Raw genomic sequence first — 17273 nt, 5'->3', positions numbered from 1 at the left:
ATCAGAAAGAAAAAAAAAAAAGCACAGGAGTTTATGGCTGGAAAGAGCCATTTATGTCATGGGGAAAATGCAAAGAAGGAAGAATTCAGATTTACAGTCAGTACTTCATTTGAAACTAATTTTTTTTTTTTTTTTGGCCTGTAAGTGACTACTTTGGATAATAGATTTAATCAGAGATATTTCTATTTGCTCTTTAATTTCTTGTTCTGATTCCCTTAGTTACATTTTAAGAGCATGGCAAAGGAGAAGAGAAAGGGGAAAAAAGTATTTTACTCTACAAAATCATGACTCTTATGAGGAGCAGATCACCTCCTGAAAAAGATCACAGACAACAATATTCTGTCTATGAAAATAAATATATTTACATTTCTTTAGTACTGGAGAAAAAATCGAACTCTAAACTTTCATTTAAAAAATATTTACATTTCAGGATTTGTTCTATTTAATTCCAAAAAGCATTTCACTTTCATACATACTGGTGATGCTATATTCCAAATGTTCAATACCTAAATGACATGAGTATCTTTTTCATTTCTTTAATAAGACTAATAAACATATTAGTGAAATTTTTAGTGTGGAATTGTGGAAAAGTATCTTACGTTCAGCTTCAGCTTTTTTTTTTTTTTTTTTTGACATTTTATGATATGGCTCACATTATTCTGTGTGCCTTTTTCCATAATTACTTTGTCTTGAAATGATGGTATTTTGTCTTATTGAAAATACCATTGCTTCATTATTTGTATATTTTCAAGTTCTATTTCAAAATCCAAATTAGTGTTGGAGTTAACTTTACATTTCTTGGCAACCTAAATATTAGTCTACTGGCTTATAATTATTCCATTTAGTTTTTTGAAATTGGAAAAAATCAGACATTTGTGAAACAGTCTGAGTGCAAAAACCCTTCTGTGGTTTTATGATTATTTTTCTAGTATTTTTAATTGTTTTTAAAGAGACTCACTTTTAAAACATCTTTTTGAAACTTTCAATTCTACGTATGTTAGAAACGACAGCCCTTTTTTTTGGACTCAATTATGAGCTTGTGTGATGTTTAGGTATGTGAGTAGAACACAAACAAGTTTGAGAAAACAGAACTCACTGTCAAACATACTGTTTATCTACTGGGAGTAGGAGTGTGTGGACATTTTAGCCATTTGCTGATTATGGGGTGGTAGTATTTTGCAAAGAAACAGAATTAGTTATTCTAGCAAGTCGATCAGATAGAAATCATTTGAAGAGCACACCTTTAATGATCAGGATTTCTTTGAGGCTGTATTTTATGCATTAATTAATTTATTACTTATCTTCAACTCATTCATCTCTGAATGATTTCTAAAATAGCTTATTCTTTATAGATTAGAATCATTCATATATATGTATATATATGAATACATATACATATACATATATATGTCTTTGTTTTACTAAGACATATTTTACTAAAAGACTCTTAATTTTCTCACCCAGAGTAAACTGGTTAATTTTATTTGTGAAGATGCTGGGCTATGGAGCCAGCACACAGTATATTTAATCTCAACACTGACATTATAGTAGCTAAGTAATCTTTTGCAAGGTCTGAACATCTCAGAATGTAAAATGACTGTCCAAGCGCTTCCTGTTACCTCTGGACATAGGATTATTGATTATTGTTGTTGTTTCTCCCATAATTTTCTGAACTTGTTTTCATTGTGAATGTACCGTATTTGTAACTAGAAAGAAGCTATATAATGTTTAAAAATCTCAGTAGGGTGAGAAGAGAGGATATATCTCACAGTCTGTTTTTTAAGGATTAAATATGTTTTCTATGTCACGTTCAACTTGGTTAGTCCTCAGTCTTAAAGAAAAAAAAAAAAAGAAATCGCTTTGTATCATATTTAAACTTTAATTCTAATCTTCAATGAGTAGATTTCATTTTCATTGCAGTTTTATTGGGAAATGTGCTAGTTCTAAAATACCAGATTTTAACCTGGTCGTCTTCATTGAAAAAATAAGTTGGAAATAAAAAAGAAAAAAATAGGTTGGGATACGTACATCCTTTCAAGATTTCACATTTTCACCTCATTTTCATGATACTTTATATATTCACATTTTTCCCACATTCTTTATTTTCTTGGACTTTATATATTATAATGGATAACTTTCTCCTTCCTGGAGTGTACTACTACCCCTACTATTATTTAATTCCTGAGGGGATAATTAATATGCTTAGAAAGTGATAAACCAAATTGTGGCTCTATATGCATTAGGAAATTGTGTAAGAAAAGGAAGAGGGGGCAGAAATCAACCCTAGGTCCAGAGTAATGGAATGAAAGAAGTAAATGGTTATATTAGGACATTCAACAAGAAGGGTCGAATCGTTTAAAGGATTTTAACTTTGAGTCTACAAAGCACCTTTTCTTTCCTAAGAGTTGCATTAGTTTGTTTGTTTATTTCAGTTTTGTTTTTGTTTTGTTTTAGGATATTTAGAATTCTTATTTGTAACCATTCTCTAATTTGACTTGTTAAGACTTACTGTTGCATAAAATAAAAACACTGTTGATTTTGCCTTTAAAAAAAAATTAGAGATAGTCTGTACCATCATTCTTTAGTATTAAATCAAGATACTTACTGTACTATCAGAAGGATCTCCCTAATTTCTCAAAGGTAGATATTGTATCTTATCCACAATACAATAAGCAGATTCTTGTGTGGAGCAGTAAGGTAAATAAATATGTATTAAATGAATTGCATTTTATCGTAGTGTCCGTGAAAATATCAACATTTATTTATACCGTAACCAAGTGGAATGATCATTGGAATATAAAGCTAGAAAAATGTTTCTATAAATCTGTTTGCTTTTTCTCTAGACAATAATAAGTTAATTTTTAAGTAGTTTTTTTTTAACAGAGAGCTTCTTTTGTCCTTCTTTTGTTAATGTTAAGTAATTAACATGAAACGAAGAACGCTATCTGCCAACACTTGCAAATTATGCCCATTAACCTCATTTTATCCCTTAAGAGGAAATTCTACATCTAAGAGAAATAATAAGGCACAGTTGACAAAATGAGTGATAAACAGCTTAGATTAAAGCCTTCACTCTGTTCCTAAACTCATCATTAGGAAGGACTTGGTTGGAAAGTTTATTTATTGCTCTATATAATTTTTTCTAATTATAAAATCAGAAGTAGTGATGAATGAGTAGAATAACATCATCATTTTATCAGATGGTATTGTGACTCCGTAAAAATGGTCATCGTATTATAACGAAATTTCGCTGAGTGTTTTAACACTTACTTTTGTCCTTATTTGTCCTTTTCTGAATACACCATTTAGGCTTGTACTCTTCCAGCAAGTAAAGCTCACAAAATAGAACTTTGCTTTGTCTTTTTAAAATATGTAATAAACTGAAGCAAATAAAATGTCAAATCCAGGAGTGATCAAACTTAGTTCTGTTTTTAGAGCATAAAAATGGAACTGCCTTCCCTTTGTCCAGCAGTCTGCCAGGTTTCTGTAGAAGCCAATGCAAATTACAAATATCTCTCTCTTCAGCCAAAACATGTCCTTTCTTCTGAGTTCACTCACGTTGACCTCTCGAGTCTTCCCTCCATGACAGATTCCATCTCCCCCAGTTTGCTTTTGTTTGCACCTGGATTCTTTGCACTGATCAGTGTTTAGAGGGCCTGAAAACAGCCTTTCTTCAGAATTTACCTACGTCCATATAATAAAGAGGCATAAGGAAGAAAGGACTGATGACTTTTAACCAGTTAGTAGCCAATAAATACATATTTTAAAAGTTTGTCTTTATAGAACTAATAAATATTTTTCATATTTTTCACTATTTTTATATATTTTATTTCATTAGATCCTTGCCACTGCCTTACAAATAGATTGGGCAAATGTTATTATCTTCCTCTACTCCGTCAAAATCAAAAGCTAGACTCTCAGCTAAATCTTAGGATCCCAAACCCAGCAATTCTTGTAAAGCTCCTTTTAAGGATGTAAATGCCCCTTTTAAGGAATTTACTTCAGTGTTTCCATTAGATGCCTTTTAGGCCCTGGAGTACCTCTAGCTAAAGAAACTAATTTAGGTTTTCTAATTTATTTAATCATCACCACATGATGCTGATTTAATGAGGTTGCAATTTCATGTCAAATGATCTATTTAAAAAATCGATCATACATGGCCAGAGTATTTTTTATTTAGACTCAACTTGATCATTTGCAGTGTAAAATTGAGCCAGTGAGTGTCTACCATATACTCTTGTCATTGGTATTTAACTGCATTAACTCGTTAAGTATATTTGCAAAACGTCTTCATTTTTAACTCTGTGGTAATAGTGATCTAATTCTTTATTTGTTATAACAGCTAAATATTATCTTCCTGGTGATCACATTATGCAAAATGGTGAAGCACTCAAACACTTTGAAGCCAGATTCTAGCAGGTTGGAAAACATTAAGTAAGTATTTAGTTTTTTAATTTTAGTGCTCAACAAACCAAGTGAAAGCTATTCTCCACAGAGAATACATGAATGCCGTCTATCAACTGTAGAAATTATTCAGAATGAAGTTTTACTGATCAAGGTTGAGTCTCACTGTTAACCGTGTCACAAACATCGGTCAAAAATTAGATAATGATTTCTGTCTTGACCTAGAGCCAAGAAATTGTTTCAGTGGCTTTGTGGAAATTCCATATCACTGTAGCAATTTCATTTGAATTTAAAATGCAGTCAAAATGATGTTGCTGTTTGCATGGCTGATATGATTATATTAAGTTTGTTTTGTTAAATGACTTTTCTGATTTAAGGATGCTGAGCAGTTTCTACTTCTAATCCTGTTTTCCTAAGATAATTTACTCGATTACTGTTGTTAACTTGGAGATTATCCGTTGTTTTCATGATAATTAAAAAAAAATGTTTACTTTTTTTCAATATTGAATAAAAACTACAAAATCCTACCAATGGAAAAGGCTATCTAATTAAAAAAAATTGATAGCTGTTGATGAATTAAGTCATTTGCGGAAGCATTTTCAGAGTTATCTTCTAGATATGAGTTAATTTAAAATTTGAGGAGGTATTATTCAAGTTGGTTATAATGAGATTGTGAAAAAAGAATATTTTTAATGTAAAAAATGGCAGATCTATAGTAAGGGTAATTAAAAAAAAATTAGATGTTTTAGATAGGTCAGTGCCAGCTTCATTGCATGTTGCATGGTAAGAGAGAGAGCTAATCTTTAGCATCTCTCTCTTTTCTTCCTTTTCCTCTTTCTGTCTTCTCATCCACACCAGTAATTACCGTGTTTGTGATGGCTACTATAATACGGACTTGCCTGGGTAAGATAGACCCTACATTAACAAACTTATGATGGCATGATTTATATTTTTACGAATCCGTCAATATCATGAATTGCCCTTAATTTTTATAATTATTTTGGAATATCTAATTTGCTGTGGTATTTTTAAACTATAATATGCCTTTATTTTTTAATTGCTTGCCTCTGCATTTTGACTTTCTTAATTTTGACTAATTTATAAAATATATAAATGCTTTCTTATTACTTTCTATTTTGATTCTGTCTAATAATTTTGTTTCTCTTTTCTGCTTATAATGCTTTCTAGCTATGAAGATAATAAGCCATTTATCAAGTAAGATCATTAGTTAGACATGGAATGCACTGACTTTAAATCCTTTCCATTCCGTCCTATTTTCTATAGTTCTTTTCTCCTTAAGCTATTCATGATGAAATCTCTCCAAAATTATTTTATTTTGAAGTTGTTCTCATATTTTTGTCCCATTTCAGCGAGGCTTCTTCATGCTTTAGTTAACAAACCTTAGGTTCACCTAAGATTAGTTTATTAGACTCTGCAGTTTAGGTATTAAGTGATTATCTGCCATTTAACCTTTCTGTATGTGTCACATTATTCAGTGTCATGAGCACACCACAGGAATAAAAAGATAGGAGTAAACTAATTAAGGACTCCTTAATTTCTTTTACTAAAAAAGCACATAAAAGACAATAAAGTCATGGGGGATGTTCTTCATCTTGTATCTTAATATAGTTTCAATACCTTGTTAGTGCTGGAATAAGAAAAGATCATACCTGCTGTTGCTGTTTTCACTGGAGGCTGCAGTACTAAATGCTATTGTTCTTTCTTTAATCGATGAAAGGTTAAAGCCAAAATGCTGTTGAATTTGAATGTGAACATAGAGAAAGTCAACTGCTACTACTGATATGTTAATATTTAAGTGTGATGATATATGTTGTTCTCTCATTGAACTTGTTAATAAAATTCACTTTATTTTTTCAGGTCTTGGGTACTTGGCGCTTTTGCTCTTCTGTGTCTTCTTGGCCTAACCTGGTCATTTGGGTTGCTTTTTATTAATGAGGAGACTATTGTGATGGCATATCTCTTCACCATCTTTAATGCTTTCCAGGGAGTGTTCATTTTCATCTTTCACTGTGCCCTCCAAAAGAAAGTAAGTGAAGACCCTTAGAGGCTCCAGTTGCCTGTTCTTTGCTTTGGTTTGAAAATCATAGATGAAATAGAGAAGATTTTTTACACTTTTACAACTGTCATAATACTAAATAGAATCACTTTTAGTCATAAGTTAATTGTCACGCATGTCTGGAAATTCAGGCTTCACATGTAAAATAAGTCAATATTAATCATCTTTTTTGGACCTCACTTTGGGGATATTATAAGCTAGACACTTATGTTGAGATTTCTTCTTTGCTGGTCTATAAATATGCTTCGTGCAAAGGGTATACAAGATAAAGAAAAGGTTAAATAATCTCGTTCTTTGCTCGATGAAGGGAATGCAGTGGTCCAAAACGAAATCGAACATCAGGATAAATGACCTTGATTTTAAAAGCACCAGACACACAAAAATTAATATTAATGTTACCTTTTGAGTAGTTGTGAAAGATCTAAAACCCAGTAATTTAATACCTCACATCTTATTATTTTGTCCTGATTTTATGTTAAGTGGAGTCAGCAAAAATGATTCAAAAATTAAAGTTAAGGATGAAAAACTTGCAAGAAGATGTAAGCCTAAGAGAATAGCTTAGCCGCTTTTTAACTAGGTATCATCCTTTCTCTCTCTGCATATATAATATAGTCTTTTTATTCTGTTATTACTAGTTGGTCACTAAATTGAACAGAGAAATAGAATTTTGAAAGTGAAAACTATTATGTTTTCAGTCCTGACAAGATGATAGTGTTGTTACTTCCATCAGTTGTTGAGTAAGCTATAATTTTGAGATAATGACAGTGGAATGTGCAATACTGACAGATAATGTACATTCACAGCAATATAGGCATTAGGCAAAATCAACATTGGAGGGTATTATTTGGATAAAATACCATTTTGATTGCCATTGTCTTAGTCATACAGCATTTCAGAGCAGTTAATAGCCATTAAATGTACAAGAAATATTTTTGTGAGGTATCAGGTGTTATTTAATAACACTGAACTTTAATTTTCTAAACATTACACAGGTATAACCTTGTAATTACTTTGGTTTTTACTATTTCTTACATAAATGAGCATTTTGTATGCATGTATGGGATCACATATCATAATTTCTTCCAAATGTGTTTGACATAAATCATAAATTACTTCCTCATGGAGGTAGGTGTATTAATCAAACAAAGAGATTTTGCTGTGCTTTTTGAATTTACAGTAGTTATGTTTTTACGCATTGTGTTGGACTTCCTTTTAAACATGTCTTGGATATGTCCTGTTGGGTACTGCCAGGATGAATGTTCAGAATATGATATAAAATGATTGAGTTAAAATCACGCTTACTACTGCTTGAGTGAGCATATTTAGGCAAAGACAATGCTTTGGAAGTTCAAGCCCATTGTTATTTGTTCTAATAGGTGTAGATAAATAAGGCTAAGAGGATGAAAATGCAAGTGCACTTGGATTTATAAGGTCGTCTAGTAACTTAAATTCTGTAATTTTTCAAGGAGTAAGTGTCAAAGTCATGGTCTCTGCAGGCAGATACTGATCATGGGACTGTGAGGGGGGAAAAGTCTTTGAGTGTTTCTGGCAACCTCCTAGAAAGTAATTTCTTACATGCAACTTCTCCTCCTTGTCTGTTCTAATTTCAATCTGGCTCTAAGCCAGAGCAGAACTTGTTCATATGCCAGTAGAGCTGCCCAGAATCCAGCCCTCTTCCCCACTCCTCCCAATTCTGCACTACCTTTCTAGGTGGGGCCCTATTCTATAGCAGTTGTTTGGACTTCACTTTTTAAAGTTTAAACTTTCTTTTAGGCCTAACAGCTTTCCTATCTATTCGTATATCCAAGCTTCAGGGGAAAAGGGAAATTACATGGGTAACTCATTAATGTGAATGGAAATTGCATAAATAGTTCCCTTGTGTGCTAATGAAGTGAATAGGCATCTTAGGCGCTCTACATTAAATGTTAAAGCTAGACACATCAGAAAATGAAGAAAACATTCCATCCTAATTAATAGCATATGTATCAAAGTACTTTTTTTTCTCTATTCGTGTGCCAAAGTAGTCCTGTCATTATAAAGAGGTTACCCGCAAAACTGTGCAATCCAGTAAAAGAAGTTTATGTATTGACCTACCGAAGAGGACATGAAGCGTATAAAATTTAAATGACTGAATTATGAGTGGTTAAATGTAATTAAGCAAGGAAAGTACTAATTTTTTGTCCTATTGGCTTAGTATGAAATATAAAATTGGGATTGCTAAGTATATGGATAGAATAAGGCTTTAAAACATCATTATGCATATATTAATAACATTTGTATAATAATAGGGCATAGAGCCTTTCTACATTTTACATCACATTTTGAAGATCCTCACTAGCCGGTCCAGTAGACAGAGATATTTTTCTGATTACTATTTCAGCAGTTTCAATTGAACTTGATTTTAGAAATTCACCTTATTTGCTCCCACAAAAATGTGTTAATGGAACTTCTTCTCAGTTGTCTCCTCCACTGCTCATTTAATTAGAGCGAGAGAGAAGCCAGTATGTTTGTGTTAATCTCTCGGTCTTGTGGTTATTCAATGCAGGTACGAAAAGAATACGGCAAGTGCTTCAGACACTCCTATTGCTGCGGCGGCCTCCCAACCGAGAGCCCCCACAGTTCAGTGAAGGCATCAACCACCAGAACTAGTGCTCGGTATTCCTCTGGCACACAGGTAACAAAGAATTTGACAGCATCTTTAATTAACCTTCTTTATAGAAAGCCTACCGAGACATGTTCTGTTCAGATGCACTAATTGTCTCCTCATTATAATGATCTAGATGGCAAATACTTGCTTTTTTAGTATTTTGGCTTTAATTTCTTAAGTATTTATTCACGGTGTTTCCTTGGGTGTGAAGATCATTTTTGAGAGGTATACTTCTTTAAGAAGCATATATGATCATTGTTTGGATATCCTAAAGTTATATAGCGCAGTACTCATAGTGGGCACTCAGTAAACATTTGTTGAATAATCAGTCATCTCCACTTTTTAAAAAGGCCATTAAAAAATTATTAGTAGTGGAAGATTAAATATTCTTTAGTTCTAGACTTCCTTAGTTTTAGACCAGAATCAACACACATTTATTTTTTAAAGGTCGCCAGATACTCCTACACAGATTGTTTAGGGTAGATCTTTATGTGTCTTTAATAAGGCGAGCTTGGGGAAACTAACATAACATGTCTTGCTATTTTATATTAATAGAGTCGTATAAGAAGGATGTGGAATGACACTGTGAGAAAACAGTCTGAATCTTCTTTTATCTCAGGTGACATCAATAGCACTTCAACACTTAATCAAGGTCAGTTACTAGGAAAATTTGAGTTTACAATATAAATTTTGTACCTTTTGCCAATTTACAATAATTCTAGAGAAAATACTGATTTTTTTTTCCTCCCAAATGGGTGTATCTCACAAGCTCTTAAACCTGTTGAGTCAACTTTTATACTTCATGAAAGTACATTCGTCTTATTCAGTAATGTAGTGCAAAAGTAGAATTTCAAACTCCACATTAACAGAACAAGGCTGGATAAAGTAATTACTAAAAACATACTTTGCCGTAGATTAAACTGTTTTCCTTTAGTGAACACAAACTTCTCTTTTCTGAGACATTTATGAAAGTTTTCTCTTTAAAATATTGATATAGTTAGAATAGAATAACTGCTATTCACATTAAACAGTGCCAGTTCTGTGTTGACAATTCTTATTTGTAAAATTATTTTTTGCACTTCTTCCAGAAAGGTAAAAAAAAGTGTCAAAAACACTTAGAGTAAATCTTCATAAGCAAATAAATACTTGAGAATCTACAGAGCAGTTTTTTCTATTTGAATTACTATTTTTAATATGTTTATAACTTTAAACTTCTATAATCAATGTAATTTTCAACCTAAAATAAGCTGGCAAATAAAATAATGTAGGATAAAGGACACAAGTGCACATATACACACATAATCCTCAGTGCAAGCTTAGTGAATTTGAATTTGAATCATGTTATTGTGTGTGTACATATATATATATATACACACACACATATATCCTTAAAAAAGGCAATTTATCCAGGTAATTTGTTTTGATGTACTGATTTGTAATATAATAGAACATGTTATATTTTATCACAAATATTAAAGACATTTTTCACTGTTGACATTGTTCTGATGAGATTCTGGTTTAAAATGAAGAAAGGAGTATGTATGGCATCAAAGCCAACTTGAATTTTAAAGTATTTTTAGTCAAATTACATTAGCTATGCAAAACATATGTTTGATAAGTATTGAAAGGTTTGTAATTTGTCAATTAGAATGAGTGAAATGTGTGTTTATTCCATTGCTCTGATGTTTTACCTAATTCTGTTAAGATGACTATCAAAAAGGAAATGAATTATTCAGTGATTCATTTTTGAAACCTGGCAATAAGATTACAGAATGAAAATTCTTTACTATATGGAGTTTGTGAATGGTCTAATAATTCATTATACACACAGTCTCTTTCTTCCCCCTCGGCATGTGTGCTCTTGCATTTACTAAGAGAAGCTTTGTGCAGTGTGTCATACTTTTTACTTGTTTGTGAAAGTTGTTTTTCCTCCTGCTTGTATCAAAGTTGGTATTAACACAGATGTTTTCATGAGGGATAATCCCACACCTGTAAATTCTGAAAGTTTGAGATTCCCTCTTCTGGGCCTCAGTGGTTAGGTTTTTAATATTAAGCAGTAACATCTTGAAACATAATGTTGATCTCTGTGCATTTAATTGCCATTTTTGTTTAAAAGTGATTTTGTATAAATTAGTAAATGTCATCCTCAGCAGGTGTTTACTTGGGGGACTTAGAAAGCACCTGTGAATTACTGAAATTTAACTTCCCTCTCCCCTTTCTCCTTCAAATTAGTAGTTCAAATACAGTCAGAAAATTTCAGCAGATTATCCGTTGCCAACCTGTCCACTACCCTTGATGAATACAAAAAGTACTTTACTGCAACTGTAACACAAAAAAATAAGAGAACTGATGTATTTTTTTCTGTTTCTTTGCTTTAGGAATGACTGGCAATTACCTACTAACAAACCCTCTTCTTCGACCCCACGGCACTAACAACCCCTATAACACATTGCTCGCTGAAACAGTTGTATGTAATGCCCCTTCAGCTCCTGTATTTAACTCACCAGGTGTGCTTATACTTACGAATAAAACTACCTTTCTTTGCTGCTAAACAGCTCTGATCTTTGCCCTTTTTCTAGAATACTCAAGTTGCCATATACTTATTATTATATCTTTAATTTCTCAATTTAAAGAATTATGGTATTGCCCATGCCAGGCTTCTAAAACTGCACTATATTATAGTAAAAATTCAGTCATGATAGTATTTACCAATAATTATCCATGTTTTTAACACAGGTGGCATAAATCTTAATATATTATTACAGGACTGACATCACATGGTCCGAGAGCCCATCTTCAAGATTTATATCACTTAGAGGTATCCTATCTATGTAATATACTGTTCAGTTTACTCTAAAGCTTGCGGACAGAATTTGCTTCTGGAATGAATTAGCTATTTAATAAAGATAATTTGGATGCCTAGGTAGAGAAAACTACATCCAGCATTATCAATGTAACCAAACTATAGTATAGTGCAGCTTTATGGTAGTATTGTTTTTTGGGGTTTTTTCTTAAAAAAAAGAAAAAAAAACTTTGAGAGTAAAGTTAATATTAGTCAGTTTATACCTTTAGTTTTTTATTGGGGGAGGGGGAGAGATTGTCACTAACCCATCCTGTATTACTATGTTTTCTAATAGCTTATTAAAAAAAAAAAGCATTTAATATTAACAGAATTTTCAAGATTTCGATAAAAGCTATCACATAATTATCACTAGCATGTAATATTTATTTGTGGTTGATATTTGCCACTAAATTAAACAAAGAACTTCGTTTCCGTTTTTTTTTTTCTTAAAATTCTTTTTTAACGTAACTGCGGTTTCTCTTTTCATTCTCTTGTTTTTCTTACTTTCCTTATGCTTTCCTCTAGCAACCTACAGAGAGACAAGTATGGGAGTCAAACTTAACTTTGCCTATCAAATGTAAATTTTTTCAGCATGATTTTTAACCGGCACAATTAAAACATAACTAGCAGTCATGAAGTAGACTCAGCGGGCAAGTGGTTCACAATTTCCAACTAAACTGTTACCAAATTCAAACAGTACATCTATCTGTACTGCCTTTTGTCAGTAATAGAGGTCTGTAGCAAATGCTGTCCATGCTTAAGTATATGCAATGCTGAAATAATTTGCTCTTTAAAGCCTGAGGTGCTGTCAACCAGAATGCTTAATAATTGACTTATCATTTCTGCATTCCCACAGTAATCTTGCTACAGGCTGTGGAAAGTCTTCAAGTGAATTACCTGAACTTGGGCAGAAAAAGTTGCCTCTTCAAAACCAGTCAAAGATGTGCTTAAATCTGCAGTATATCATAGAAAACACCTTTTGGATTATCCAGTATAAATTTTTATATTTATTAAGCAGTGATTAAAAAGAACGAAAAATGGCAAGATGAAACCTCGATAGAGGAAACAAATGCTAGCTAGCAAGTGATCTATGTGTCACCTGTAACTTAAAACACCTAATGTTTTCTAATTAAAGATGGTGGCACATCCGTGAATTTAGAATGCTAGAGAATTATGTCAAGCTAAAGGAAGCCCTACAAATACTGTTGTGACTTCATTTTGTTATATGTGGAGCACGATAAAAAAAAAAATTGTCAGTTTTTCAAACGTAAGAAGTTGGATCAGAGTTCTGAAAATACCACGAGCCACCATCAGATACACCCCCCCACGCACACTTTCTCATTTTCTGCTAATGAGAATTTATTGAACAATTCCTACGTATTTATTGGTCATGAAATCGAGTTTTCTAGGATAATCTGCAGCTTTAAGAGTGGAGTCAGCACTAAAAAGGGAAATTTCCTATTTTTTCCAAGAATGAAATTTTTCCTCGACTCCTCCAAGCCTTGCATACAATGCAGCAGCCTCACAGTGGCCAGTCTCATTCAGTAACATCATTTCATTCTTGTTTTTTTTTCCAGACCTATCTGTAAACAAGTGATTTTTTTTTCTCTAGGATTTTGAGAATGAATAACCTAACTTTCCATGGTGCAGACCATTTAATTTTCTCTAAAACCTTTTATTTTCATTTGCCTGAGAAGCACTGTGATGTCTTAGTTTACATGTTTATGTGTCTGTAGAAAATTCAACTCTGATTCAAAGAGAGCATGTTACCATATTTTTTTTCCTTCTAAACCTCTTTTCATATCTTCAGCAGACTTATCCAATCTTTCATTCCTTTAGAGATAAAAATATATTAGCCAAGGCTGACACCCTTTTCCCATTCCATAGTTAATATCTATTATTGGTTTAATTTCTGTGACCCATACTTAAGAAATCTCTAACATTTCTGCGTTTGACCTCCATGCCCATGGTGTCTGTGGGCCAGTCTCGTACAGTAGACTCTGCTGGTTCATTCGGTGCTGTCACTGTGACTGATGCAGACTGCAGGGCTGCAGGCAAACTTTGACCATTAGGAGCCTGGGGCCGTTGCTATTAGAGAGAGCATTAGAACCAAAAGAAAAAAAAAATTCGAAATAATAAATATTAAACAAAAAAAAGTAAAAGGCTGCTATTGCTGGTAATCTAATTTGTTGAACCCTTGCTCTGACTAAGTTGCTGAGAAGCTTAGAAATTCTTCATCATGTTACAATAAATCATTTTACTTTCTTTTATATATCAGCTACTCTTAGGCCAGATAGCCTGAGCAGACAGACATGATGTGAGTTGTCCAAAGTGAGTCATTCCACCTGCTGTCTATCGTGTTGTTGGATGGTGCTTGTGGGCCCTTGGTCCCGTCAGTATGAGAGATGGCTGTCTTTGTTTAACATGAATTCTTTGTATCTGTCCATTTTTTTTCATTCTTTTTTTTACTTCATCTCCAGAAAAAGGAAATGTTAGAATGTTGTTTAAAAAGTTGCTTGCCAGTTATGTGGGTTTATGTTGTACATTTGCCTTCGATTTTTGTATGTGACTTACTCCTTTTTAATTTAGTGTTGTTTAGGACAAATTCTGTTAATTTTATTTTTATAGACCATAGTCTCGTACTTTAAAACGTAAATGTCACTAACGAATTGCTTTGCATTAACTATGCAAGGGCATGGAGTGAAGTCTTCTTTGTAAGAGTGTCAGAGATTTGACCAAAAATCAATTCATAACTACCGTCTCCTCGAAATTGATACAAGTAATATTCCGTATGCCACCTTCCCTCCCTGGAAAATAGTATTTTTTCACACTGTTTCCTATTATCTAAGGGGTTGCAACTGTTTACAGTTGGGAATGCGGGAAAGCCTGGCACTTCTCAAGTGTTAGCTTTCAAATACAACTTTGTCCTGAACGACATTAAAAAGTTTTGTACAAAAAAAGAAGTAAAAGATCCTTGAGGAAGGAACCGAGGCAATAACGGACCCCCCCCTCCCTTTCCCGTTGCAGGACATTCACTGAACAATGCCAGGGATACAAGTGCCATGGATACTCTACCGCTAAATGGTAATTTTAACAACAGCTACTCGCTGCGCAAGGGGGACTACAACGACAGCGTGCAAGTCGTGGACTGTGGACTAAGTCTGAATGATACGGCTTTCGAGAAAATGATCATTTCAGAGTTAGTGCACAACAACCTGCGGGGCGGCGGCAAGACTCCCAACCTGGAGCTCACGCTGCCAGTCAAACCTGTGATCGGAGGTAGCAGCAGCGAGGACGATGCCATCGTGGCGGACGCCTCCTCTCTAATGCACGGCGACAACCCGGGGCTGGAGCTCCACCCCAAGGAGCTCGAGGCCCCGCTCATCCCTCAGCGGACTCACTCCCTTCTGTACCAGCCCCCGAAGAAGGGGAAGCCCGAGGGAACCGACAGCTACGTGTCCCAGCTGACCGCCGAGGCCGAGGACCACCTGCAGTCCCCCAACAGAGACTCCCTGTACACGAGCATGCCCAACCTTAGAGACTCTCCCTACCAGGAGAGCAGCCCCGACCTGGAGGAGGACCTGTCCCCCTCCAGGCGGAGTGAGAACGAGGACATTTACTACAAAAGCATGCCCAACCTGGGAGCCGGCCGTCAGCTTCAGATGTGTTACCAGATCAGCCGGGGCAATAGCGACGGCTACATCATCCCCATCAACAAAGAAGGGTGCATTCCCGAGGGAGACGTTAGGGAAGGACAGATGCAGCTGGTCACGAGTCTTTAATCGCGCCGCGGGCCCCACGCGTGGCAGGCGCGGGCCAAGACCCCGTTGGCCCGGGCCAGCTCCCTGCAGCTCTGCCTGCCCGGGTGGCTCTGTTGACCTGTGGTTCCCCCCGGTGTACAGAGGTGACTGAACCTTGAAGTTCTGTGAATTTTTATAGAACGTACAAAAACTTTGTATATACACAGAGTATACTAAAATGATTATTTGTTACAGAGAAAAGAGATGCCAACCAGGTATTTTAAGATTCTGCTGCTGTCTAGAGAAATTGTGAAGCAAGCGAGACCAAGACTTCCCCAGCCATTGTACTTGCAGCAGTCTGTGGACTCCATCTGTAAATACGGCTGCACCATTTTTGTAGGCCTGCATTGTATTATATACAAGACGTGGGCTTTCAAATCCTGTGGGACAAATTTACTGTACCTTACTGTTCCTGACAAGACTTGGAAAAGCAGGAGAGCTATTCTGCGTCAGTTTGCAGTTCACTGCAAATCTTTTACATTGAGGCAAAGATTGAAAACATGTTTAACCACTAGCAATCAAGCCACAGGCCTTATTTCATATGTTTCCTCAACTGTACAATGAACTATTCTCATGAAAAATGGCTAAAGAAATTATATTTTGTTCTATTGCTAGGGTAAAATAAATACATTTGTGTCCAACTGAAATATAATTGTCATTAAAATAATTTTAAAGAGTTTGAAGGAAATATTGTGAAAAGCTCTTGGTTGCACATATGTTATGAAATGTTTTTTCTTACACTTTGTCATGGTAAGTTCTACCCATTTTCACTTATTTTCCACTGTACACAGTGTTCTGCTTTGACCAGTTAGTCTTTATTCTTACATTTAAATTTCTTATTGCCAAAAGAACGCGTTTTATGAGGAAAAAAAAAAAAAAACTCTTCGAAGCCAGTTAATGCCATGCCTTGCACAAAATGTGGTGAAATCTAGAAAAGAGTGTGTGTTATCCCTCTGTTTATTCTTGAACAGAGGGCAATGAGGGCACTGGGCACTTCTCACAAACTTTCTAGTGAACAAAAGGTGCCTATTCTTTTTTAAAAAATAAAATAAAACATAAATATTACTCTTCCATATTCCTTCTGCCTATATTTAGTAATTAATTTATTTTATGATAAAGTTCTAATGAAATGTAAATTGTTTCCGCAAAATTCTGCTTTTCTTTTCATCCCTTTGTGTAAACCTGTTAATAATGAGCCCATCACTAATATCCAGTGTAAAGTTTAACACGGTTTGACAGTAAATAAATGTGAATTTTTTCAAGTAGTTAGCGTGCACTTTTATGTATGATCCGTAGTTGGCTTTAACACACTGGTCCTTTCCACCCCTCCCCACGACACATGTAGGTCCCTTCATAATAATGACCCACGGGTGTGAGAAAGAATACGGTTAAGTTGCCTGATGGTTCCGTGTGCTGCCGAGAATATATGTGTGTTCGAATTGCCCATTACCCACACACAGAATCTGGCAAGAAACTTATTCAATAGAGAAATATACTGAAAGT

At 34.4% G+C, this 17273-nt stretch overlaps 1 protein-coding gene across 13 annotated transcripts in view; it reads left to right on the top strand.

Annotated features, from left to right (window-relative positions):
• The window catches only part of ADGRL2 (adhesion G protein-coupled receptor L2), a 189913-nt gene extending 172878 nt beyond the window's left edge, over positions 1-17035 (top strand). For 5 of the 13 annotated variants that reach the window (XM_041750514.1, XM_041750513.1, XM_041750510.1 and 2 more), the window contains 6 exons: positions 4343-4434; positions 6283-6451; positions 9027-9155; positions 9684-9780; positions 11507-11635; positions 14998-17035. In XM_041750514.1, coding sequence (XP_041606448.1) covers positions 4343-4434; positions 6283-6451; positions 9027-9155; positions 9684-9780; positions 11507-11635; positions 14998-15752 — 1371 coding nt within the window. In that variant the 3' untranslated portion in view covers positions 15753-17035. Of the gene's footprint in view, positions 1-4342; positions 4435-6282; positions 6452-9026; positions 9156-9683; positions 9781-11506; positions 11636-11864; positions 11947-14997 lie in introns of all 13 variants that reach the window. The other 8 variants (XM_041750517.1, XM_041750516.1, XM_041750512.1 and 5 more) reach the window with 3 other exon arrangements.
• Positions 17036-17273: the final 238 nt, after the last annotated feature.

This window comes from Vulpes lagopus, chromosome 3 (genome assembly GCF_018345385.1).
Source record: "Vulpes lagopus strain Blue_001 chromosome 3, ASM1834538v1, whole genome shotgun sequence".
Lineage (NCBI taxonomy): Eukaryota > Metazoa > Chordata > Mammalia > Carnivora > Canidae > Vulpes > Vulpes lagopus.
This window is presented reverse-complemented; position numbering and strand designations above follow the sequence as displayed.